This window comes from Rhinopithecus bieti, unplaced genomic scaffold (assembly GCF_001698545.2).
Source record: "Rhinopithecus bieti isolate Rb0 unplaced genomic scaffold, ASM169854v2 scaffold_33647, whole genome shotgun sequence".
Lineage (NCBI taxonomy): Eukaryota > Metazoa > Chordata > Mammalia > Primates > Cercopithecidae > Rhinopithecus > Rhinopithecus bieti.
The window spans coordinates 1,033,550-1,055,430 of record NW_016814745.1 but is presented as its reverse complement, the minus strand read 5'-3'; the positions used below and the strand labels follow the sequence as shown (position 1 = coordinate 1,055,430).

General features: G+C 47.1%; 1 protein-coding gene across 2 annotated transcripts in view; it reads left to right on the top strand.

Moving 5' to 3' along the window:
- Positions 1-21,881, top strand: part of CACNA1D (calcium voltage-gated channel subunit alpha1 D) — a 334,500-nt gene that overhangs the window by 223,206 nt on the left and 89,413 nt on the right. Inside the window, exons 7-12 of one of the 2 annotated variants that reach the window (XM_017851882.1) lie at positions 15,124-15,211; positions 15,480-15,539; positions 16,568-16,594; positions 19,448-19,608; positions 20,568-20,793; positions 20,925-21,132. In XM_017851882.1, the coding sequence (XP_017707371.1) occupies positions 15,124-15,211; positions 15,480-15,539; positions 16,568-16,594; positions 19,448-19,608; positions 20,568-20,793; positions 20,925-21,132 (770 nt within the window). The remainder of the gene's footprint in view (positions 1-15,123; positions 15,212-15,479; positions 15,540-16,567; positions 16,595-19,447; positions 19,609-20,567; positions 20,794-20,924; positions 21,133-21,881) is intronic. The other variant, XM_017851883.1, reaches the window with a different exon arrangement.

The window sequence follows — 21,881 nt, the reverse complement described above, 5'->3', positions numbered from 1 at the left end:
TCAGATGGCCTGGCTGGTACAAATCTGTGTGCTGACTGGGAGTGGGCAGGGTCAGGCCTCTCTTCTCTCCCTCCCTGCATCTTGCCAGGCTCAGGAAGGGGCCGGGGCTTCAGCACCTGAGGATCGGAAGACTGAGGGAGGGTTTCTAGAGCTAACTGTTCGCTGAACCAAGTTCAGAGTTTATAAATAGACATTTGAGTCTCAGACTCAGCGATGTGCCTGTGAAGTGATTAGATGTAAGAGTGCCTGCCTGTCCTTTGCACAGCTCTCCCCTTGGCAGTCGAGCTGTCCTGAACCCCATGGCCTCCGTGGAGCTTCTGTACCTGCAGTATTGCTGGCAACAGGCCACGTAGGTGCAGCTTGGAGATGCCTGCACAGCTCTTTCCCCTTCACTTGCGAACTGTAACTCGGATGCTGACCTGCCTCATCTCTCCTCAGCCCAACATGGTATTTGTAAACGAGAGGAGGTATGGCCCCTTTTTTCTCGGCAGAGTATCTTTCTTTGCTAGTTTAGCTGTGTCCCCCAGGGAGCTGAGTGAGGCCTTCTTATAGGCCAGTGGCCTTTTCTCTGTTTATTTCTCCTCCTCTAGAAATAGACAAGGATTCGTGTTCTAGTGTTGCTAACATCAGTCATGGTAGAGTTGTTTATTGGGCCTATGATCTGAGGATTAAGGGTTTTCATTGGATTTAAGGTGATATCTTGAGGGTTAACCATTTTATCTCAGCCCAGCATTTCCTGTGACCTGCCACTGTAAAGAACCTGACGATGACAGAAATCAATGACTCTGCCTTTCAGAGAACTTGCCAGGAGGGGAAGATGGAGAAGGGGTGGCTTAGTGTGAGAAGCTGATCCCATTGTTAAGGCCCAGCACGGTGCTGTGTGAGCCCGGGAGGGCGCAGTGATTCTGGCTGGTGGGAGTGGACGGGCCGGGGCGAGGTGAGGAAGGCTCCGTGGGAGGAGCAGCCCTGGGCGGCAGAGGGTGGGGTGGGGCTTTTCAAGCTGGGGAAATGGCACGAACAAGGTGTGCAAAGTGATAGATATTCAGGGGCCCTTAAATGCATTGCTCAATAAAATAATCTAGGAAAGAAACAAAACCCGCTTAAAAGCCTTGTAGATCTTCAGAGTTCACTCTCACTGGGGCTCCCAAGCCCAGAAAGCTGCACTGTGTCTGGAACATCAGCAATATTATTTCTGCTATGTACCATGATGTGTGACTCAAAATGATTAACTAGCTTAACGTTTGATCCAGAATAGCAAATGTTTCTGTGATGCACCCTTGTTCTTTATGGAGCTCTTTTTGCCAGGTGCTGGGGTTTCCTGTGGAGTGAGGCTCATAGCGCTTCCCAAGGCATCAGATTTCCAGAGCCTTGATGATGGGGGTTTTAAATAAAGACAGAAATCTTAGGCTGTGGAGGCCATAATGGGATTTAACTGACTTGAGAGCCCCAAGTCTCCTCCTCTGAGGAGAGAACCTCTCTGATCACAGACCTCAGCGGCTCAGACCCTCTGGAGAAGACAGCACTGTTGAGGTTTCCCCGGGGCCTCCTGTGGCTGCCAGCCATTTTCTTCCTGTCACAGCCAGAAAACCACGTGAGGAGAGGGTTTCAGTGAGGCCCACATGGTCCTCCTCACCAAATAAAGAGCCCTGGATTCACCACATGCACATGCCAGGTCTGGGGCCGTCTCTGTGCATCTGATTAGCAGGCAGTAGAAGTGTGGGTGTTGCCAGTGTTAGGGTGTTTGCATCCTCCCTGGGGGTGTGAGATCACCCCACATGCCTTCCACTCCAACCCTGCTCCTCTGTTACCTCTTGGGAGGAGGATGGTGCAGGGCCTGGGCTCCTGACTTTGTCCATAATGACTGAGGATGCTAATTCAACTGATAGCCCTTTTCAGCCGGGTCCTGGATGTGAGTTGAGCAGTTTCCTCCAAGACCTTGAGGATTGAAGTGACAGTGTGAGAAGAAACACTGGGAAGTGTTTCAGGAATAGCTGAGGCTCAGCCTAGATGAGCAGAGGTGGGTGTAGGAAGTCACTAATAACAGCAGATGTCTGTGAGCTCACGGGAGGCAACGGCTTGGGCTGGAGGGCGTCTTCATGCCCCTTCTCCGGATGTGGCTTTAATGGAGTTTTGTGACTTGGAATTTGGACTTTAGTGTTAGGCAAATTACTCAACCTCTCTGGGCCCCACTTTCCTTGTCTGCAAGAAGGGGATAAAGATATATCTCCTCATGGGGCTGTTGTGACAACTGAATGTTCTGTGACTGGTAGGAGATGTCATAGTTGTAGTATGTGCTGTTGCTGTTTTCACCAGACACCAGTAAAACTTGACCTCAACAGAATTTTGGGGGTATAAATTTAGGGGGTACAAATACCGTTCTGTGACATGGATATATTACATAGCAGTGAAGTCTGGGCTTTTAGTGTAACCATCACCCAAATAGTGTACATTGTACCCAGTAATTTCTCATCCCTCACCCCTCTTCCACCCTCCCACCCTTCTGTGTCTCCAACGCCTATTATTCCATCTACACGCTATGTCCATGTGTACACATTATTTAGCTTCTGTTTATCATTGAGAACATGCAGTATTTGACTTTCCTAAACAGAATATTTTTGAAGGTTCTACTAGACCTATAACCAGCCTCAGGGTGGAGCCTCCCTCTTAGGACCATTGCCCTGTACTTTTCTGTTCAGAAACTAAGGTTCTGAAGTATTGATGGAAAACACATCTGTTAACTAGGTCACTTTCGAGATAGGGCAGCACAGCTTTCTGGCTCTTGAAGTCCATTTCCAGTTTGGCAGTGCTTGCTGTCAGAGAACAGATGTCAAGTCAAGTACTTGGAGATGCGCTCACATTATCTTTTCTCTCTGATCTGCTAAATGTCACTGCCTGCATCTGCGATGCCCAACACTGGCTGTACGTTATGATCACCTGGGGAGCTTGGACACTTCTTGATGCCATACTCCACCCTTTAAGACTCTTGATTCATTTGGGGTGGGAGCCAGGGGTGGCTCTTTTTCATTCAAGTTCCCTGGGAATTCTAATGTGAAGCTCAGGTTCAGAACTCCTGAGTCCAGGATGCTATCAGGGGCTGAATATCACACTGTTCCAGGCGTTCACTTGAAAGAAGAGGAGAGGCAATCAGGCCTCTGACTGAGCTGTCTGGTGACTGGTGACAGGTAGCTCCAGCTTTGTGCATTCATAGATTATTTAAGATGTCAATTTCATAAATGTGCTATTGGAAAGCTGGTGTTACACAATTAACTGAATGGACAAAATTCCCTTTGAAGTGAGTTCCTGAGCATTTGGTAAATTTTCAAGGATAATTTATTTAACTTTTTGCTGAGCTTCAAGTTTCTTAAGAAACCCTGCCAAATCTCAAAGTGATTTTTTTAGACGTATGCAGCTGCTTCTGAGTTAACAATGGAGTTTTGCTAGGACCATTAAAATCTGGAAGCCTAAAATTCTATTTTAAACTCTTCTCATTGTCAGTGATTAGTCTTAAAAAAAAGCATTAAAAATGAAATCATTTTAAAGGGAGCTCATTCTAAAATTGTGGCTAGAAAAACAGGGCAGTTTTATTGTAGGAACTATTAATGATTAATAATTCCTCTAAGTAAAGATATTTAATGCCCAAAGAAAGGGAGGGGCATACCTGAAACTTCATCTCTGACCACAAGGACAGCCTTTCTGTCTTCTGCTTCTTCAGTGGTCCTGGAGGCTATGGGCACTGCCCCTGCCTGCCTGCCCGCCTGTCCGGGGACTCTGCCACCCTGGGGCTTACTGTAGCAGGTTGCCCTAGCTGCCTCCCTTTTGCATGTGCTACCTAGTTGCCTCTTACTGCAATGTTTGCTTTGGGGGTGGACAGAAAACCAGGATGGCATAGCTGTTTGCAAGCATGAGACATAGCAATTTGCTGGTCCTGTTTTGAAAGACTGTGTTTTGAAATTGTGATTTATAAAACTGCTTTCGTCACCATTGAACTACCTCAAGGCACAAGTTCAAAATGGAAAATACTCAATTAAAAGCTGTAAAGCAAACAGCAGCAGTTAGAGTGGCATACGGTAAATATGTGTCCAGGTCAAGAGCCCTCACTGGAGAGGCAGCTGGGAGTGCTTTCACTGGGAAGTGGGAGGGCTGACTCAGGGGCTGGCCCTAGGGTCAGTGGCTGGACACTCTCTCCATTGCGGTGGCACTGGGAGTAGTTGTTTGGCCAGGTGGACTCTCTCCACAGGGGTGATAGAAGCGTGGGAATTTCTGAAGGTGCCTGCATGTCTGCCATCACCTTCAGCCTCCTAAGAGCTGATGGGAGCTGAACTCAGGGACTGTGGCCCCACTGTGGAGACAAGGAGTAGGTACTCCAGGCAGGTTTGCAGTCTCAAATCAGCGTTGTTTTATCTGTTTTTGATACATTTTAGTTATGGAAGTAATATTTGCCTACATAAAGAATTCATGTAATTTCAAAGTATATAAAGTAAGAAAAAAATTCTCTCTTCCTTATCCTTAAAGAGGGGCAGACTAAGAAGTTTGGGGCCTCTACTTCCACACCTCACTGCGCATAATACATGACACAGACAGCATGCATAGAGCTTCCACCCTAAGATGCCCAACACAGGTATTTTTCACTGAACCATGTACCACAGATATTTCCCATGTTTTTAAAGCAAAACGTTGGCTCTTTTCAATAAATTGCCATTATAAAAACTGCTACAATGGACTATACACTCTACAGCATGTGGACCTCTACTTTATAGAGGTCTCTCCACCATGAGACCATCAGCTCCATGGGAGCAGCAGGAATAGGGTCTGTTTCTGCCCTCTGTTGTGTGGCTGCACCCGGCACAGCGCTTGTCCCACACATAAGCATGCCGTTACTTCCTTCTTGAATGAAAGAATACAGAGTAATAATAACTAGCATTTGTCAGGTACTTTCTGTGTGTGAGACACTGTTCCAAGGGCTGTGGGTGAATACGTTCATTCTTCTTCACACAGCTCTGTGAGACAGGAACTTGACAGGTGGGGAAACTAAAGCACAAAGCAGTTCAGTAGCTTCCCAAGGCCATGTGACTTACGTGGCAAAGCTGAGATTTGAACCCAAGCTCTGCCACAGTCTGCACGCTAACCATCATTAACCCCTGCAAACACATGCCCCTGTGTCTGCATGCTCGTGTTCACATTTTTGTGGGAGAGGATACGAGAAAAGGGTCTACTGTGTCAGAAAGGATGCACATTTTAGGAATGTGAGTATTCTGCGCACCCATAGTGTGTGCAGGTGTCTGTGCTCCCCACACCCTTGCTTACTCCAGCATTCCTGCCGCTGTCTCACACTGCCCCACACAACCCTTCCCTAGAGTATGGAGTCTGTACTCTGAAGACTAGCCGGCTTAGAGTGATCATGGAATCACGGGGCTGCAGGGGATTAGAGATCCTAGAGTCATTTCTCTTGTGACCTGGGGGTCATGGGAGAGTCGTAGTGATGACAGTAGTGGTGATTGATCGTGCCTTGCCAAAGCTAGGCACATTGCTTTTATTAGTGTCTCTACTGTTCGCCTCTTACAACAACCTTACGTGGTACAGGTCCAACTATGATTGACATCTTACAGGTGTGGAGGAAACTAAGGCTTCGCAGTATCAGGTAACCTGTCCATGGCCATCCGACATGGACGTGGCAGGGCTGGGATTAGACCTGCCCTGTCAGAGTCCAGAGCCTACCTTTTGAACTCCCACCTGTCCATCCCATGTGGTAGTGCTGTGTGGAATCACACAGCCAGTCAGTACCCAGGGCTCCTGACTCTCCCTAAAATGCCCTTTCCTTAACACCCTTCTTAGATGGGAAGCCAAACCCTGGAAACCTTTATCTAGCATGGGTTAGCTGGTTGTTGATTTAGAACAGGTTCTTAAAGACAGATGTTTGTCAGTAGCTGTGGAAAGGGCACTTCCTCTCCATTGTTCCGATCCTGAGCTGGATTCCTAGCAGGAGGAGGACTGGGGCAGGCGGGCGTCCATTGCGCGAGGGCGTCCATTGCGCGAGGCCGCCTGGCTGGCGGGGCTGGCCGCGTGGGGCCCTGGTTTAGCTGCTGTTGCTGCCCTCTGCTGCTTTGTAATGAAATTGCCTGTGTTCAACCTGAAGGGGTCACAGTGGCCGACTTGCTTAAAGAGGATAAGAAGAAAAAGAAGTTTTGCTGCTTTCGCCAACGCAGGGCTAAAGATCATGGTAAATTACTGAGACTGAACTTTCTCTTTCCGCAACATCTCTGATACCTTTTCCTTGCATATAGGCATTGTGTGAAATGCATGTGCCGTGTGACGTGTTCAGAAGATGCCTATATTTTAATTGCTTGATTTCTTTCTTCTTGGACTTTTCCAAAATAAGGTGCCCTTACCAAGACAGCATTGCCGTTTTCTTTTTGTTTGAACTGTACCTTATAAAGAAGCAGCTGAACCAACTCAAAAAATTTATTTGATTCAGCATGAATATTCTTAGACTGGAAGACAGACTTTTAAAATACTTTTCCCCAAATGATGTTTTTAAATTTAAACTGTTTAGAAATTCCAATAATGTTATTTGATTGATTTTTTTTTTTCTCTCCAGGCTACATGTTTCAAATTGCTTCTCTGTCTCTTAGTCTCTGGCTACTTTGCCCAGGATTATGTCAAAGTTGTAGTGGCAGCTTTAAGAATGAAATTAGCTGGGTGCAGTGGCTCACACCTGTAATTCCAGCACTTTGGGAAGCCGAGGCAGGAGGATCACTTAAAGCCAGGAGTTTGAGACTAGCCTGGGCAACAAAGTGAGACCCTGTGTCTACCAAAAATTTGAAAAAAAAAATCAATTGTGGTGGTGCATGTCTATAGTCCCCAGCTACTTGAGAGGCTGAGGCAGGAGGATTGCATAAGCCCAGGAGTTTAAGCCTGCAGTCAGTGATATTGCACCATTACACTCCAGCCTGGGTAACAGAGTGAGATCGCTGTCTCTTAAAAACTAAAAATAGACTTCAGGGATACAAAGATTTGGGGACACTTGCCTTTGAAAGTGAGAATGGGCTCCTGTGTTAAAGTTACATTTCCAGTTATGTCCTAAAATAATGCTAAACATACCCTTCCTGAGAATCCCTGGAGTAGCTGTCGGGGCCATCCCCGGGCAGGCAGTTAGGTGAGCACCTGGCTCCCTGCCTTGCTCTTCCCAAGTCATAGCAGTGGTTCAACAGCAGCACAAAGCTTTGCCTGTGCACACCAGTGCAGTCAACCTAGTTCTGCCGCCAGGATCGGCCCTGGTCACCTGACCCTGGTGAAAGTCTGTTTAAGAAGATTCAGACCGCAGGGAATTGAAGCCAACCACTAAGGGAACAGAGGGGACACACTGTACTCTTTTCTTTGAAGTGGCCTCTACCTCCGTGGGAATGCTGAGCTCAGAGATTATGGGATGCAGACAGGAACAACCCATGGATATCTGAAGAGGGTTATATTAGAGTCTAGGTCTCATCAGAAGGCCTAAAAGTGAAAAGGAATTAAGAGATTATCAGATATAAGCCCTTGTCATTCAGCACGTTGTGGCCCCCAGAGGAGGGGAAGGAGGAGGCGGAACTTGCCTGAGGTGGGACAGTGAGTTGGGGGTAGAGTTGGGGCTGCCTTTTTTTAGCTGTAGTGTTCACAGAAGGTTTATAAACAGGAGGCTGGGCTTGATGCAGTGCCTGAAGGTGTCTGCAAGAAGAATGGCCTTCAACTAAGCAGGAAATAGTGTCATGGACATAAGGAAAAATGTCTTTAAAGACTAATGTAGGGATATAGCTCTGGAGAGGTTACCAAAGGGAGGTAAATGATTTCTGTCCCCAGAAAAGAAAACACCCCTCCTTGGTTCTGCCTTCTTGAATGCCAGCTTGGGCCTTGTGATTCTCTAAGGATTCTTGTGGCTTCTCCACTGTCTTTCTGAGGTCTGCAGGGAGAGGAAGCAGTCTGACACATGTAAGGAACTTTATTTTGGGTGGGAATGGCTTTTTATTGACTGAAATACCTGAGGACTCAGGAAGGACCCGACCCTGCTGGCACCGGGTGGGGCAGGAGCCCTCATATGGGTGTTGGGCTGTCCCTGTCCCTGGACACGCGGAGATAGTTACTGTCTGGGCATAATTCTTGCTTGAGACATGGAAACCTTGGTCTGGCCTTGACCCACATTCTCCAAGAAGAACCTGGCTTCTTTATAGCAGCAAGAGGCTGTTACCCTGTGGTGGCCTAATGTGTCACTACTAGCATGTGCATGTGCCTTTAGGGGGTGTGTGGGCCGTTTCTGGATTTGGCAGGCCTGTATGTCGTGGTACTGCTTGTATTTGTCATGAAAATAAGATGAAAACATGAGATCTAGGTGTCAGGTACCCTGTCCCCTAGGAAGGTAGTCACAACTCAGCCACTGCTCAGTTGTACAGCTTCACGAACCCCTACCCTTTCCTTTGAAAAGAATGAGAAGCTTTAGGCTGCTTGGAGGTGGAAGGAAATGCTAAAAGAAATTCCTGAGTGTGCAAGCAAGCCTGTCCTGTGGAGAATAGAAGAATGAGGCTCTGAGGCCAAAGACATCTGTGAATTATACTGCTAATGGGACAGGTTCTAGAAGGAGACCGGAGGGCTCTGGGCTCAGTTTGATGTGTGGCAAGCCTTCCCTTTGGGGTGCCTTGACTGGAAGACTGGGGCTCTCCTGTGACACCCTGAGGCCTCTGGGGAGTTACTGCTTCCTGGGCTGTACCCCATTCTCTGGGACATTCTGCATGCAGAGAACTTGGACTCAGTTCTCCTGGGCAGGCCACTGGCTGGACCCCTGGCTCCCCTCCTGAGGGTGGTGGGCAGGGGCTCACTTCTTGTGCCCTCCCCTCCTTGCAGAGCTGGGGGAAATGCAAGGGAAACCCCCTGGTAGATGGTAATAAAACCAGCCAGCGTGTGGGCGTTTCTGCCTTCCTGCAGTTATAGCAGGTCAGAGGTAAAAAGATCTTAGAGATCTGTCCTACAGCTCATCTTACAGATCTGGTAGTGAAGCGTAGGGGAAAAGAGGCCCTCGTCCCCTTGTCACCTGATGATAAGAACCAGGCTTTCCTGACATTTCTTCCATCATTATTTTTACCTCATCAGCCTCCATCACTGAAGGTTGATCTGAGATTTTGCTATACCTATTAATGTTGAACATAATTTTGAGGCTGCCTGCTTAGACCCACACATAAACTCATTTGCTGTGTGTGTGTATGTGTGTGTGTGTGTGTGATTTGCCTCTGAATTCACAAGCCTGACACATTTGGCTGAGATGAATGTCGTCCTTCAGCATGAGAGTAGATGGATAAATGTCTACACCTTGGTGAAAATGCTAGTTGTGTTGGCCTAAGAAGCAGCACATTTCTCTGGTTTACTGTGTGTGGTATTGCCCATGATGGCATCTGGCCCAGTACAAGATCTTAAAGAGAAGCGCCATGACCCACATCCACAGAGAGTGCTCCAAGTAGGGGCCTGGCCTGGCTGCCCATGCTGCAAAGGCCTTGGAAACTCTAATTACCATCTGGGACGTGCAGGGCTACTGTCTGCCACCATCCCCTCACCCCCAGTGGCACCCAGGGCCCCACCTCAGTCCGTCACACTCTAAGCCTAAGGGTCTGCCCTGGAGCTCTTCCCAGAGATCCCAATGCCTGGAATAGATTGCAAAATTTAGGCCTTGAGCTTCCCCGGATTTTCAGCAGGCAAATTGTAGTGCCAGCATCCTCTCACAGGTCACAGGCTTTCCTAATGCTTGGTTTTTTCCAGACTCACTGAAAGTAGTTTTTAAATTTATATAAAAAATAAACTCTAACAAAACTCGAACATTCCAATTTCCTGGAATGTGCCAGGGAAGAGGCCTCACAGCTTGTTCCTGTGCAGATGGCCCCTGGTGCTTATTTCTATGGTAGGGGACTGGCACTTGTCGGCAATGTGGGGAGGTCTGAGGGTCTGCCTGCACCCCTAATAAAGCCTAGCCACTTGTCAGCAATTAACACTAAGTCCCTGCTGAAGGGGACAAGGCCATCACCTAAATGGGGCAGTCACAATGCTATGGAAGCCAGTTAGGAGAAGCCCATGTGTTCCAGTAATTTGCCCATGGCTTTACCTACACAAGTTTCTTGTTTTTGTTTTTGTTTTGAGATGGAGTCTTGCTCAGTCGCCGGTCGCCCAGGCTGGAGTGCAGTGGCGTGATCTCAGCTCACTGCAAGCTCTGCCTCCCGGGTTCATGCCATTCTCCTGCTGCAGCCTCCCAAGTAGCTGGGACTACAGGTGCCCGCCACCATGCCCGGCTAATTTTTTGCATTTTTAGTAGAGACGGGGTTTCACTGTGTTAGCCAGGATGGTCTTGATCTCCTGACCTCGTGATCTGCCCGCCTCGGCCTCCCAAAGTGCTGGGATTACAGGCGTGAGCCACCACGCCCGGCCACCTACATGAGTTTTTATGACTCTTTCTGTTTGGATTTTTATAAAAGCCCAGTCATCACCAGTGCAGCTTGATTTTTGTACTATCCTCGGTCACTGGGCTGATAATCCTGTAAGTGATCTGGTTATATGCCAGATTTTGAGCGGTTAATAAAGGTCATCAGAATAGTAAACCAGCACTGGTAGATAATAGACTCATTTGGCTTTTTGGAACTTTTTGATTTGTGGAATTTTAAGTATCTAACACCAAAATGTATACCAGTATATTTAAGTATGTACCAAAACCACAGTACATACTTGAAAAGAGTGGTGAGCAGAAGTCAGGAGAGATTTCTCAGTCTCAGCTGCGTGTCCCAGGGCATTTTGGCCAGTTCTCTCCTTTGAGAAATCAAGAGTTTGCTCATATACTCTCAGATGCCCCTTCTGGTTGTAACAGTCTATGATCCATCTGTCCTTATTTTTAAAAAACATAGATGAGATCCTATTGGGGCTAAAGGAAGGGAAAGTCGTATCAATTTATTAACATTAAAAAGAGAATGCCTAATGCAAGTAAAGGGTAAAATGTTTTATTTTTCATAAACGAGGTCTTTGTTATACCCACTGAGCCTGATCTTTTCAAATATTTTTGGAAAAGGGAACGCTCTCTGTCCTGTGGTAGGGAGTAAGTAGCTGGAGAAGATAGGCTGCCAGGGGCCTGGTCAGAGTGTGTTTCCTCTGCCCAGATTTAGGGGCTGGATCAAGGTCTGTTTCGAGGACCAAATGAGGTCTCCAATTTCTAGCGTAGGCACTGTCCTCTTCCTTTTCCATCTGCCTCCACTTCTCCTCAGCCCTGGCAGCATCTTTCTGGGATATATTTATTTCTTATGTGCTGTGGCTCTTTAGGTGTCAAACAGCTATGACAGGAGAAGTTGCTATGCCTACAGAAGGCAAAGTTAGACAATAACTCAGCTAAAGACAGAGAAGATACAAACCTTTGCCCACTTTTTGATGGGGTTGTTTTTTTCTTGTAAATTTGTTTGAGTTCTTTAGGTAGGTTCTGGATATTAGCCCTTTGTCAGATGAGTAGATTGCAAAAATTTTCTCCCATTCTGTAGGCTGCCTGTTCACTCTGATGGTAGTTTCTTTTGCTGTGCAGAAGTTCTTTAATTTAGATCCCATTTGTCAATTTTGGCTTTTGTTGCCATTGCTTTTGGTGTTTTAGACTTGAAGTCCTTGCCCATGCCTATGTCCTGAATGGTACTGCCTAGGTTTTCTTCTCGGGTTTTTATAGTTTTAGGTCTAACATTTAAGTCTCTAATTTTACACTGTTGGTGGGACTGTAAACTAGTTCAACCATTGTGGAAGACAGTGTGACAATTCCTCAAGGATCTAGAACTAGAAATACCCTTTGACCCAGTCATCCCATTACTGGGTATGTACCCAAAGGATTATAAATTATGCTGCTATAAAGACACATGCACATGTATGTTTATTGCGGCACTATTCACAATAGCAAAGAATTGGAACCAACCCAAATGTCCCTCAATGACAGACTGGATTAAGAAAATGTGGCACATATACACCATGGAATATTATGCAGCCATAAAAAAGGATGAGTTCATGTCCTTTGCAGGGACAGGGATGCAGCTGGAAACCATCATTCTCAGCAAAGTATCACAAGGACAGAAAACCAAACATCGCATGTTCTCACTCATAGGTGGGAATTGAACAATGAGAACACTTGGACACAGAAAGGGGAACGTCATGCACTGGGACCTGTTGTCGGGTGGTGGGAGGGGGGAGGGATAGCATTAGGAGATATACCTAATGTAAATGACAAGTTAATGGGTGCAGCACACCAACATGGCACATGTGTACATATGTAACAAACCTGCACGTTGTGCACATGTACCCTAGAACTTAAAGTATAATAAAAAAGAAAAAAAGAAGAAGATACAAACCGAGAGTGATAGCCAAAGCTGATTCAGAGGTATGGAAGATTGCTCACACTAGATGCGTCTGTGCAATGATGAAAGTGGCCAGGGCAAAGTGACACTGGATTGGTCGCTTTGCTTCCGGGGAGCTCCAAGAGAGCTTTTCTGAGATGATGGAGTTAACATGTGTGGGCCTCACTGATCATCAAGCCCTGGGGACCCAGCACTCTGCATGCCTCATCTCATTCTTATCCTTTCACAGATGAGGAAATGGAGGTGTACAGAAGTCAGGTCACAAACCCGGGGCTATACTTAGATCCGGTCAACCTGTGCACCTGCTGTCAGCCACCATCCCAACCCAGCTGAAGGACAGTCAGCTCAGAGAGCAGGAGGACCCTCCCTCGCCCTCAGTGGAGCCCTGGCACAGGGCTGTTTGGGGAGTTTGGTTTTAGTTCTTGTCTTTCCCCACAATTAGTCTAGGGAGCAACTAGAATATTTCATACACTAATAGCTGGCAGGGAGCCAGAAATGCTAACTGATGACCCTGTTCCCATAGAAAATATGTAATTTATCTCTTTCAATCAGATTGTTTTTAAAATGAAGCTTTAGGATTGAAATGCTGCGACTGTACTGATACCAGCATGAGACAAGACTCCAGAGATTAAAAAGCCACAAAGACTTAGTCTGTTCAGAAGTTTGCTCTTTTGAAAATAATGACTAATGTTCCAACATGATTAATATTAGAACTATGAGACAGCAAACTGTTAAAGATGGAAATGATCCTCAAGATACGTTCACACCACCATTTTAGAGACAGGAAAGTGAAGGCTGGAGAGAGGCGGCCCATTGCCCAGGAGAGTCAGAAAACAGAACCAGGACTGTGGGTTCCCCACATCGTACTGCCCTTGCTTCCTGGTCCCCTCAGTCACTGCAGGAACCACCAAGGAAAATGCTGCACAGAACTGACGCATGGTCACATGTCAAAAGGGTCTCCCACTGTGATTTTCTTTGTTGGATTTTGCAATCTCCTAGCCTTTCTGCTGAATCAGAGTGAGGAACAGTCGAGGAGAATTGCGTGAATAGCTTCTTGTGTGTCTGTGTGTGTTAATGGAGTTTTTTTTTTTTTTTTTAGGTTTTTCCATGATTAGATTCGGTTTTTTGTTTGTTTGTTTTGCATGAAATAATGAAAAGTAAATCAAGGTTTGTAATTGGTTTCTTTTGACTTAGGAGAGAAGAAAATTCTTCTATGAGAGTACCAGCGATGTAACATGAGTCTATAATTTTACTCACTTGGTCTTAACTTTTGACACCCTTGCCTCAGTGTTCCTGGGCATGGCTGTGGAAGCTCCCGTGCAGGCAGGCTCAGTTCCTCAGGCACTCACAAGCGGAACAGATCAGGGATCTTCTTTGGTATCCTCAAAAAACTTACTTCTCAGACCACTGGGTTCCTTGAGCCAGGTTCCACCTATATCCCTGCTCTTACCTTTATGAAGTCTGGTATGAGCAAGCCGGGCAGAACACAGCCCCCTACGCAGAGCTGCCTGATCCAGCTCCTTTCCCTCTGAGCCTGGGCTGGGCCTCAGAATCTTTGCCATAGGGCTTCCAACCCACTACCAGTATTTGCAGATGAAACTTGAGGCATCCTTGCTAATGGGAGCCACGTGGGCCGAGCCCACGGGCCAAGCTTTCCTGCTGACACCATAAGGTCTGTAAAAACAGTCACTACAGTTCAAAGCCATGCCTCAGGAAAAAGGAAGTACACGTGGATTCTCTTCGGTGACTTCCTCTTTTACCTCTGCCCCCTGGGCAGAATTAATTATTCTTTACTCTGGAACCTCCTGCACAGACCCCTGAGGTAGCTCTCTTCACAGCTAATGGAAGTGAGCTGGGGGCTGCCTGTTCCTCATCCCTGTTCCAGGTGGGTGGGGTGCTATGTGCCCTCTTTGTGCCCCCACCCTCCTCCACTGCCTGGGCTCCAGCCTGTGTTCATGATGTTTATGGGATTGAATCAAGTGGATGAGAAAAGACGCTCATGCACCAGATGGTGGCCCTGGGTGGCCCCTGGACCTCCACACTCTAGTGGGCGTGTTTCCACATTTCCCCCACTTCCGCTCAGGATCCTGCCATGGAGAAGTGGGGCTGGCCCAGAGACCCCAGTTGCACTGGGACCAGAGTCAACCTTGCCCTCTGCTCACTGGTTGATAAAAACCTTCTTCTCTCACCCGTAACGCTCTAGTTCCTTGGCGCTCTAGGGCCAGCTTACTGGGTAAGAACTTTCTGCGTATTGGCTTCACAAGCTCAGCACAACTTCAGCATCAGGTAAAATAACAAAAAAAAAAAATAGAGTTCTTAACTCTAAAAAATGTTGTGCATGGTACCTACATGCACCTTTTGGGGCAGGCAAAGATGTACCTGTAAAGTACATTTTGGTGGTTTCTCAGTCTGATCCCAGAGATGAGGAGTATAAAGTGGTGCTATACCCAGCCACAGGATTCACTTTGATCCCTTGGCTTCCTTTCTTGGAAATGCCTAGGTGGATAGAATGTCCTCCTGGAGGGGGACTCTGTGCTTTCCCTACAGGCCATGGGCACAGAGGCTCACCTGCGGTGGAGAGGCCTGGCTCCCTGGCACTCCCTTAGCCCAGCTGAGCCTCTGAGGGCCCTCGTCGCCCTCCTCCTGGGTTCCAGAGGTCTGCCGGGTGGCAGAGGCTCCCACCTGGCCTGCTCCCAGGCATGCAGCATAACCCGCATGCTCTCTGAAGTCCGTCTTCTCCCCACAGCTAGCATGCCCACCAGTGAGACTGAGTCTGTGAACACAGAGAACGTCAGCGGCGAAGGCGAGACCCGAGGCTGCTGTGGAAGTCTCTGGTGAGTGTGGGGAGCACTCGCCCTCCTTCCCTTCCTATTGTCTCAGAGAAGCAGGTGGTGAGGAAGATGGCCCAGGCTGCAGCAGAGCCCCGGGCCATCGCCTTGGGTGTGGTGGGCGGGCAGGCTTCTCGTACCCCTTGCCACACTTCCTCCTGTGCCAGGGCTATCCCTTCTGCACACCCCCTCCCCGCATTTCACATGCCTCTTCCTGTAAGTGGAGCCCATGAAGAGTGTGGTGATTAACCTGGCCGCCTGCTGTGTCCATTAGGTGCTGGTGGAGACGGAGAGGCGCGGCCAAGGCGGGGCCCTCTGGGTGTCGGCGGTGGGGGTAAAGGCCTGATTCTCCTTCCAGCCTGGGTTTGGCATTTGTGCTTTTGAAGAAGAGCTTCTGTGGCAGAGTTGCTGACTAGAATGTGCTACGTATTGAAGTTTTCCTTTGCTCGTGGGACCTTCCTAACCTCAGGCCTGGCGGTTGGATGGCGAGGCCCTGCCTTCTCGGTGCCTGGCACTTTTTCCCTGGAGCCCTGCACCAGCCTCTCCTCCTGATGGAAGGCACCATTGCATTAACACTCACTGGCTTTTTCTAGATGATTTGGGCTGCGGCAGCTGGCGGGGCGGGGGGTGGCTGGGGGGACCAGCAGTGCAGAATGTGCTGGGCACTGCCTGCTGTGGGGGAGCCCTGTGCAGTTTGGTTTTGTTTGCTGCTTGCTGGTATCCTTCAGGTCTTATCTCTGTAAAGTGCAGGTATCATTTTTAAGAGAACTCAATCTTACTCTTAGCAGAGTTTCATAAAAATGATGTGTTATGGGCAGAATATGCAACCATTTGTAAAGTGATTTTGCGTCCATTCTCTTGCTCTGCCCTCTCTGAGACATCATGAAGCAGACAGAGAATGGGTTTGTCATCCCCATTTTACGGATGAGAACGCTGAGGCCCAAGAAGACATACTGCTTTCCCATACTTTCCCATTCTCCAGTGGGAGAATGGCAGCACTGGGACTCCTAGTGAAGTGCTCCCTCTGCGGTAGTAGCAACAAATGCTGCTGTTGAGATGAGTGGCAGGAGAGACCCTGCTGCCTTCATTTTGGCCCCTGCATCACTGCCTGCTGCCAGGGCCCGCAGGGAATCTGGCTGAGTCTTCCCTGACCTGGGCCTCGAGGATGCTCGGTCTGCTTCTCTGGTCCTGGCAGCACCCCGATTTCTGCTCTGGCCTTGCCCCCGCTGGCCTGCTGTGGTAACCAGGGGTGCTAAGTCCAGGCTGGATGCATGGCTTTTATGATATCTCAGCTGAAATGATGGGGAGTGTGTGCTCAAGCCCTCGGAACCAGAATCTTAACACTTTTTGTCTTTCTTTCAGTCAAGCCATCTCAAAATCCAAACTCAGGTCAGTATCTTCTTTCTGTTTCTTCGTTAGCCTGTATGTTGCCTTTGTATGTTCTCGCTTCTGAATTTTATGTAGAATTGCTCGGGACTTGAGTTTTCCTCTATGGGTTATAACATTGATACCGAATTGCAGTCAGTCAGTTGAATCCTATGAGCCTGCCTTAGGGGGCAGTGTAATTGGTGCCAAAAATCTCCCTCAAAACAAACCAACAAGACCCAGTAAAGATTTTTGCCTCCCCGTTAATCCTCCTTATTCTCTGAGTCGTTTCCCTAAGAGAGATGCTGCTTGCCACTTTTCTGCTCGAAAGCTTTCCATAGAAAGGGAGTTCAAGAAGTCTCCCAAGGTACTAGCATTTCTTGATGTGCGTGCAGGTTATGTGTTCAGTTGGTAAAACTCATTGAACCATATACCTATGATTTGTGTACTTTTCTGTCTGAGTGTTATTTTTCAACAAAAACATTTTCCTACTATATATAAACACTAACTTAAAATAGACAAGGACCTAAATATAAAATATAAAATCATGAACATTCCAGAAAGAAAACATAGGAGAAAGTCGTTGTGACCTTGAGTTAGGCAAAGGTTTCTGAAGATGCAACACCCAGTATACCCTCTGTAACAGAAAACAAACAGATAAATTGGTCTTTGTCAAAATTAAACTTCTGTTCTTCAAAAGAAAATACAAAGGTAAGCTTCAGACTTGGAGAAAAATATTTGCAAAGAATATTTGATAAAGGACTGGTATCCCATATGTATAAAGATTAATACATAAAGAAGAGTGTCAATAATAGAAAAACCCAATAAAAAATGGGCAAATTTTTTAATAGTCATTTCACCAGAGAAGAAATGTGGTGGCAAATAAGCACATGAAATGACCATCAGTTGTTACAAAAATGCACATTAAAGTCACAGTTGGATACCACTACACGCCTATTAGAGTGAATCAGATTTAAATATCTGACAATGCCAGGTTCTGACAAGGATGCTGATTGGTGGGAACTTTCATACAATGTTGGTGGACGTGTCAAATGACACAGCCATTAAAAAAATAGTTTGGTAGTTCCTCATAAAGTTTAAACATATATTTACTGTGTTTATATGTGGCCTAGACACCCCGCTTCTAAGGTGTTTGTATGAGAGAAATGAAGATATATGCCCATACAAAGTTGTAACATGAGTGTTTATACCAGTTTTATTCATACTTACCCGAAGCTGGAAATAACCCAAAGGTCCATCAAATGTAAATGGGTAGGCACGCTGTGGTTCACCAGTATGATAGAGTACTAGTTTGTGTCTGCCGAGTTTTGCGTCCCAGGAGAAACCCAGCTGTGAGTGGGACAGTCTTTAGTGTCCTTGGTAGAGTTTTTCCACGCTGGCCAACATGTTAGAAGCTGCTCTTTCCATTGGAAACGGCACGGCAAGAGCAATAATAAAATGCACCTTGCTTGATCCAGGTTTTGGGAAAGAGTTAGCACAACTCTTTCTCTGCTCACTTCCTGGGTTACAGATTTTCTTTTTGCCTAGCAACACAGCTGAGTCAGCCAGGGCAGCTTGGGTAGCCTGGAGATTCCTCTTGACTCAGGCCCCCAGAGGAAGTACCCCATTGTCGTTAGTGAGGCAGCACAGCCTGGAGAGGACTGATTTCACCAACTGGCTGGCCCTTTCATGGCATCTGGGTCACTGAGCTGCAGCTCACGGCACACTTTACCAAACCATCCCCTTGTGGCAGGGAAGGCTTTCTAGGAGGAGACAGGCTAAGGGAGAAAATATTTTCTCTGATCACAAACAGGAACTGAAGGTGGGTGGAGGACATGCTACTTGTCTGTTTGGCTCAGCTCATTTTATTTTTATGAAAACACGATTCAATATTGGCTCTTCTCCTAAAGGTATATTTTGAGCATCACTAGTTAGAAAGGGCACCTGATGACTCAGTATGAAAATTCATGTCCTACTCAGCTTTGACAACTCTCCAGGCTCTGAAGGAACCTCAGAGATTTAAGAAAGGATTGAAAAGATGCCCTTTAAAAAAAAAAAAAAAAAACTAGCTTTGTAGCACTTTGCTGCCTGGTAAATTCTGTATGGTGATTGAGATGCCGCAAGAGATGTGTGTAATAAGCAAAGTGGCTCTCTGCACTGATGGCATGAGCAGATCCACATCCCATATGGTGGATATAGGAACTGCATATGTGTGCAAGTATAGTTTTGCATCTGCACATGAATCTATGAATATTTAGATTTTCTAACCCACTTAAGGGCTGCGTATGACAGATTCTGGAGTTGTCTGTAAGCCATAAGGAAGGAAACTGATAGTGTGATCAAGTCAATGTAATACTTTTAAAAGTCACATTTTAAGGCCGGGCGCGGTGGCTCAAGCCTGTAATCCCAGCACTTTGGGAGGCCGAGACGGGCGGATCATGAGGTCAGGAGATCGAGACCATCCTGGCTAACACGGTGAAACCCCGTCTCTACCAAAAAAATACAAAAATCTAGCCGGGCGAGGTGGCGGGCGCCTGTAGTCCCAGCTACTCGGGAGGCTGAGGCAGGAGAATGGAGGGAACCCGGGAGGTGGAGCTTGCAGTGAGCTGAGATCCGGCCACTGCACTCCAGCCCTGGCGACAGAGCCAGACTCCGTCTCCAAAAAAAAAAAAAAAAAAAAAGGCGCATTTTAAGACCAACATACTTTTTATTATGAGGTCTGTTAATTTCTGTGCCATTTGTGCTCATCTTTACTTCCTGTACTCCCACCCCAATCTGGACCTCCACAGTGAAAGCCAAATTATCTCTCAGTCCTATTTATTGGATACTCAGATGCTGTATCTGTCATCTAGGGAGTAATGTTTGCTTGTCTTTCAGCCGACGCTGGCGTCGCTGGAACCGATTCAATCGCAGAAGATGTAGGGCCGCCGTGAAGTCTGTCACGTTTTACTGGCTGGTTATCGTCCTGGTGTTTCTGAACACCTTAACCATTTCCTCTGAGCACTATAATCAACCAGACTGGTTGACGCAGATTCAAGGTACAAGCAGAGGCCATTCCTTTTTTGTTCTGAACTAGAGATTTCTGTGGCTGTCCATCTGCCATTTGGTCTTATCTGATCGCTGCATGATGAAGTATCAGAATGTTTCTAGTGAGGACAAACTTGGTAGAACTATCCAGACACAGCACCTACCAGAGCGAGGGTGCCGTCTGTGCCGCATAGTGAAGCACCTTGGAGCCGCTTAATGCTGAGCATCTAATTGTCCTGACCCTGAGCCAACCTAGGACCGAGGATTCTCAGAGCTGGAAGGGACCTCATAATCCCTTCTCCCTGTGCTCACTGGGGACACTTCATTTTCCCCTGTAGTACTTGTGGCAGATGGGTTTGGTTCCCCTGCTTTGCATGCTCCAGCAGTGGAGTGTGGGACACTCATCCCCAGAGACAGCCCATTCTGGGTTTGACAGTTTTGAGCCTTTGAAAAGTCCTTCCTTTCATCCAGTCAAACCTGTCTCCCTCCACCTCTCCAGCCTGCTTGGTGGTATTTTCAGCGGTTGGAAATGACATTGATAGGTGACTGCTTTTGATATCATCATGCCATAAACAAATTCAGACAGGTCTTTTTTGTGTGATTGAATGAAAAAATATGTATAACCTGATGGTGTCAATGCAGAATCGTAGGCTTTTAGGGCAGGAAGGTGTCAAGGATTATGTGATGAGCTGCCCCTTCCCATTTTGTCATCAGTGACACTGAGACCTGGAGAAATCCAGTAACTTCTCCGGAGTCACACACCTAGCTCGTAGCAGAAGCAGGACCAAAGCCTGGTGGACAGACTGTCCACGCAAAGGCCACATTTCTGTCCTGGGTGAGGTAGTGAAGAGAGAGACAAGGTATTGGCATATTTCCTGTGGGGTCTGTTACGGAGGAAGGTGTGAGGGTCAGGAGCCGTCTGAGTGTCTTGCGGGAGACCCTGAAGGTAGGTGCCCCTTTGTCTTTCCAGATATTGCCAACAAAGTCCTCTTGGCTCTGTTCACCTGCGAGATGCTGGTAAAAATGTACAGCTTGGGCCTCCAGGCATATTTCGTCTCTCTTTTCAACCGGTTTGATTGCTTCGTGGTGTGTGGTGGGATCACTGAGACGATCTTGGTGGAACTGGAAATCATGTCTCCCCTGGGGATCTCTGTGTTCCGGTGTGTGCGCCTCTTAAGAATCTTCAAAGTGACCAGGTAAGGAAATGTGGGTCCCACTGCAAATGTGTTATGAACAAGAGGCGGCGACCATCATGTCCCTGGGCAGGTGATGTTCTGCTCTGTCCCGCATGGGTGTTCTGAGCTCACACCCTCATCTTGACTTATAGGCACTGGACTTCCCTGAGCAACTTAGTGGCATCCTTGTTAAACTCCATGAAGTCCATCGCTTCGCTGTTGCTTCTGCTTTTTCTCTTCATTATCATCTTTTCCTTGCTTGGGATGCAGCTATTTGGCGGCAAGTTTAATTTTGATGAAACGCAAACCAAGCGGAGCACCTTTGACAATTTCCCTCAAGCACTTCTCACAGTGTTCCAGGTGAGTCCTCCCTCCGTTCCCCGAAAAGCACTTTGTGAGCAGCAGCTAAAACTCCTCTGCCTTCTTGTCTGCTCACACTCAGGAAGACAAAAGGACTCCATTTTTTTCATATCTGCCCTAATGATAGCCTGGTAAATTTTGTGTCATTTATTTGTTTTGCATCATCCTCCAGCTATCTATGTTATGTGATGTAACTTTTTAAAGACTTCTAGCCACATTATAAAATAATAAAAAAAATGTTTTTCACACTCAAGCTCTTAGAAAACTTTTGATTGATTTTGTGAGGTTTCTTTGAAATAGACTCTAAAATTCTTTTTTCCTTTGCTACTTTTTGTTGGCAGACCAGTTTATAATCTTAGTTATAATAGATTTACACAAGAAGCGAATTCTCATGCCTCTATTCTTTGGTGTGTAGTTGGAGGAATCAGAGTGGTAGGAACTGTGACAGCCATTGGCCCTTCTGTTCTCCTCCTGGTACGCAATGAGGACACACAGATTCTGAGGGTGCCTGTGCTGTGAGGCCTGTGCAGGCAGTGGCTGAGAAGGAAGCGGTGGTTGCAGAGAGGCACCGATGGCTCTGCCGCTCAGAGCAGCAGCACACTCTCCCCTCATTCTAAGCCGAGGTGCTCAAAACCCTCCTCCTTGGACAGGGTCTGATGGATAAGTTTAAAAGACCCACCTGTCCTCATTGCTTTTCCTGTGTGATGAGAGCTGCAGAGCCCTGCCAGAGAGGAAAGGCAGCAGACAGC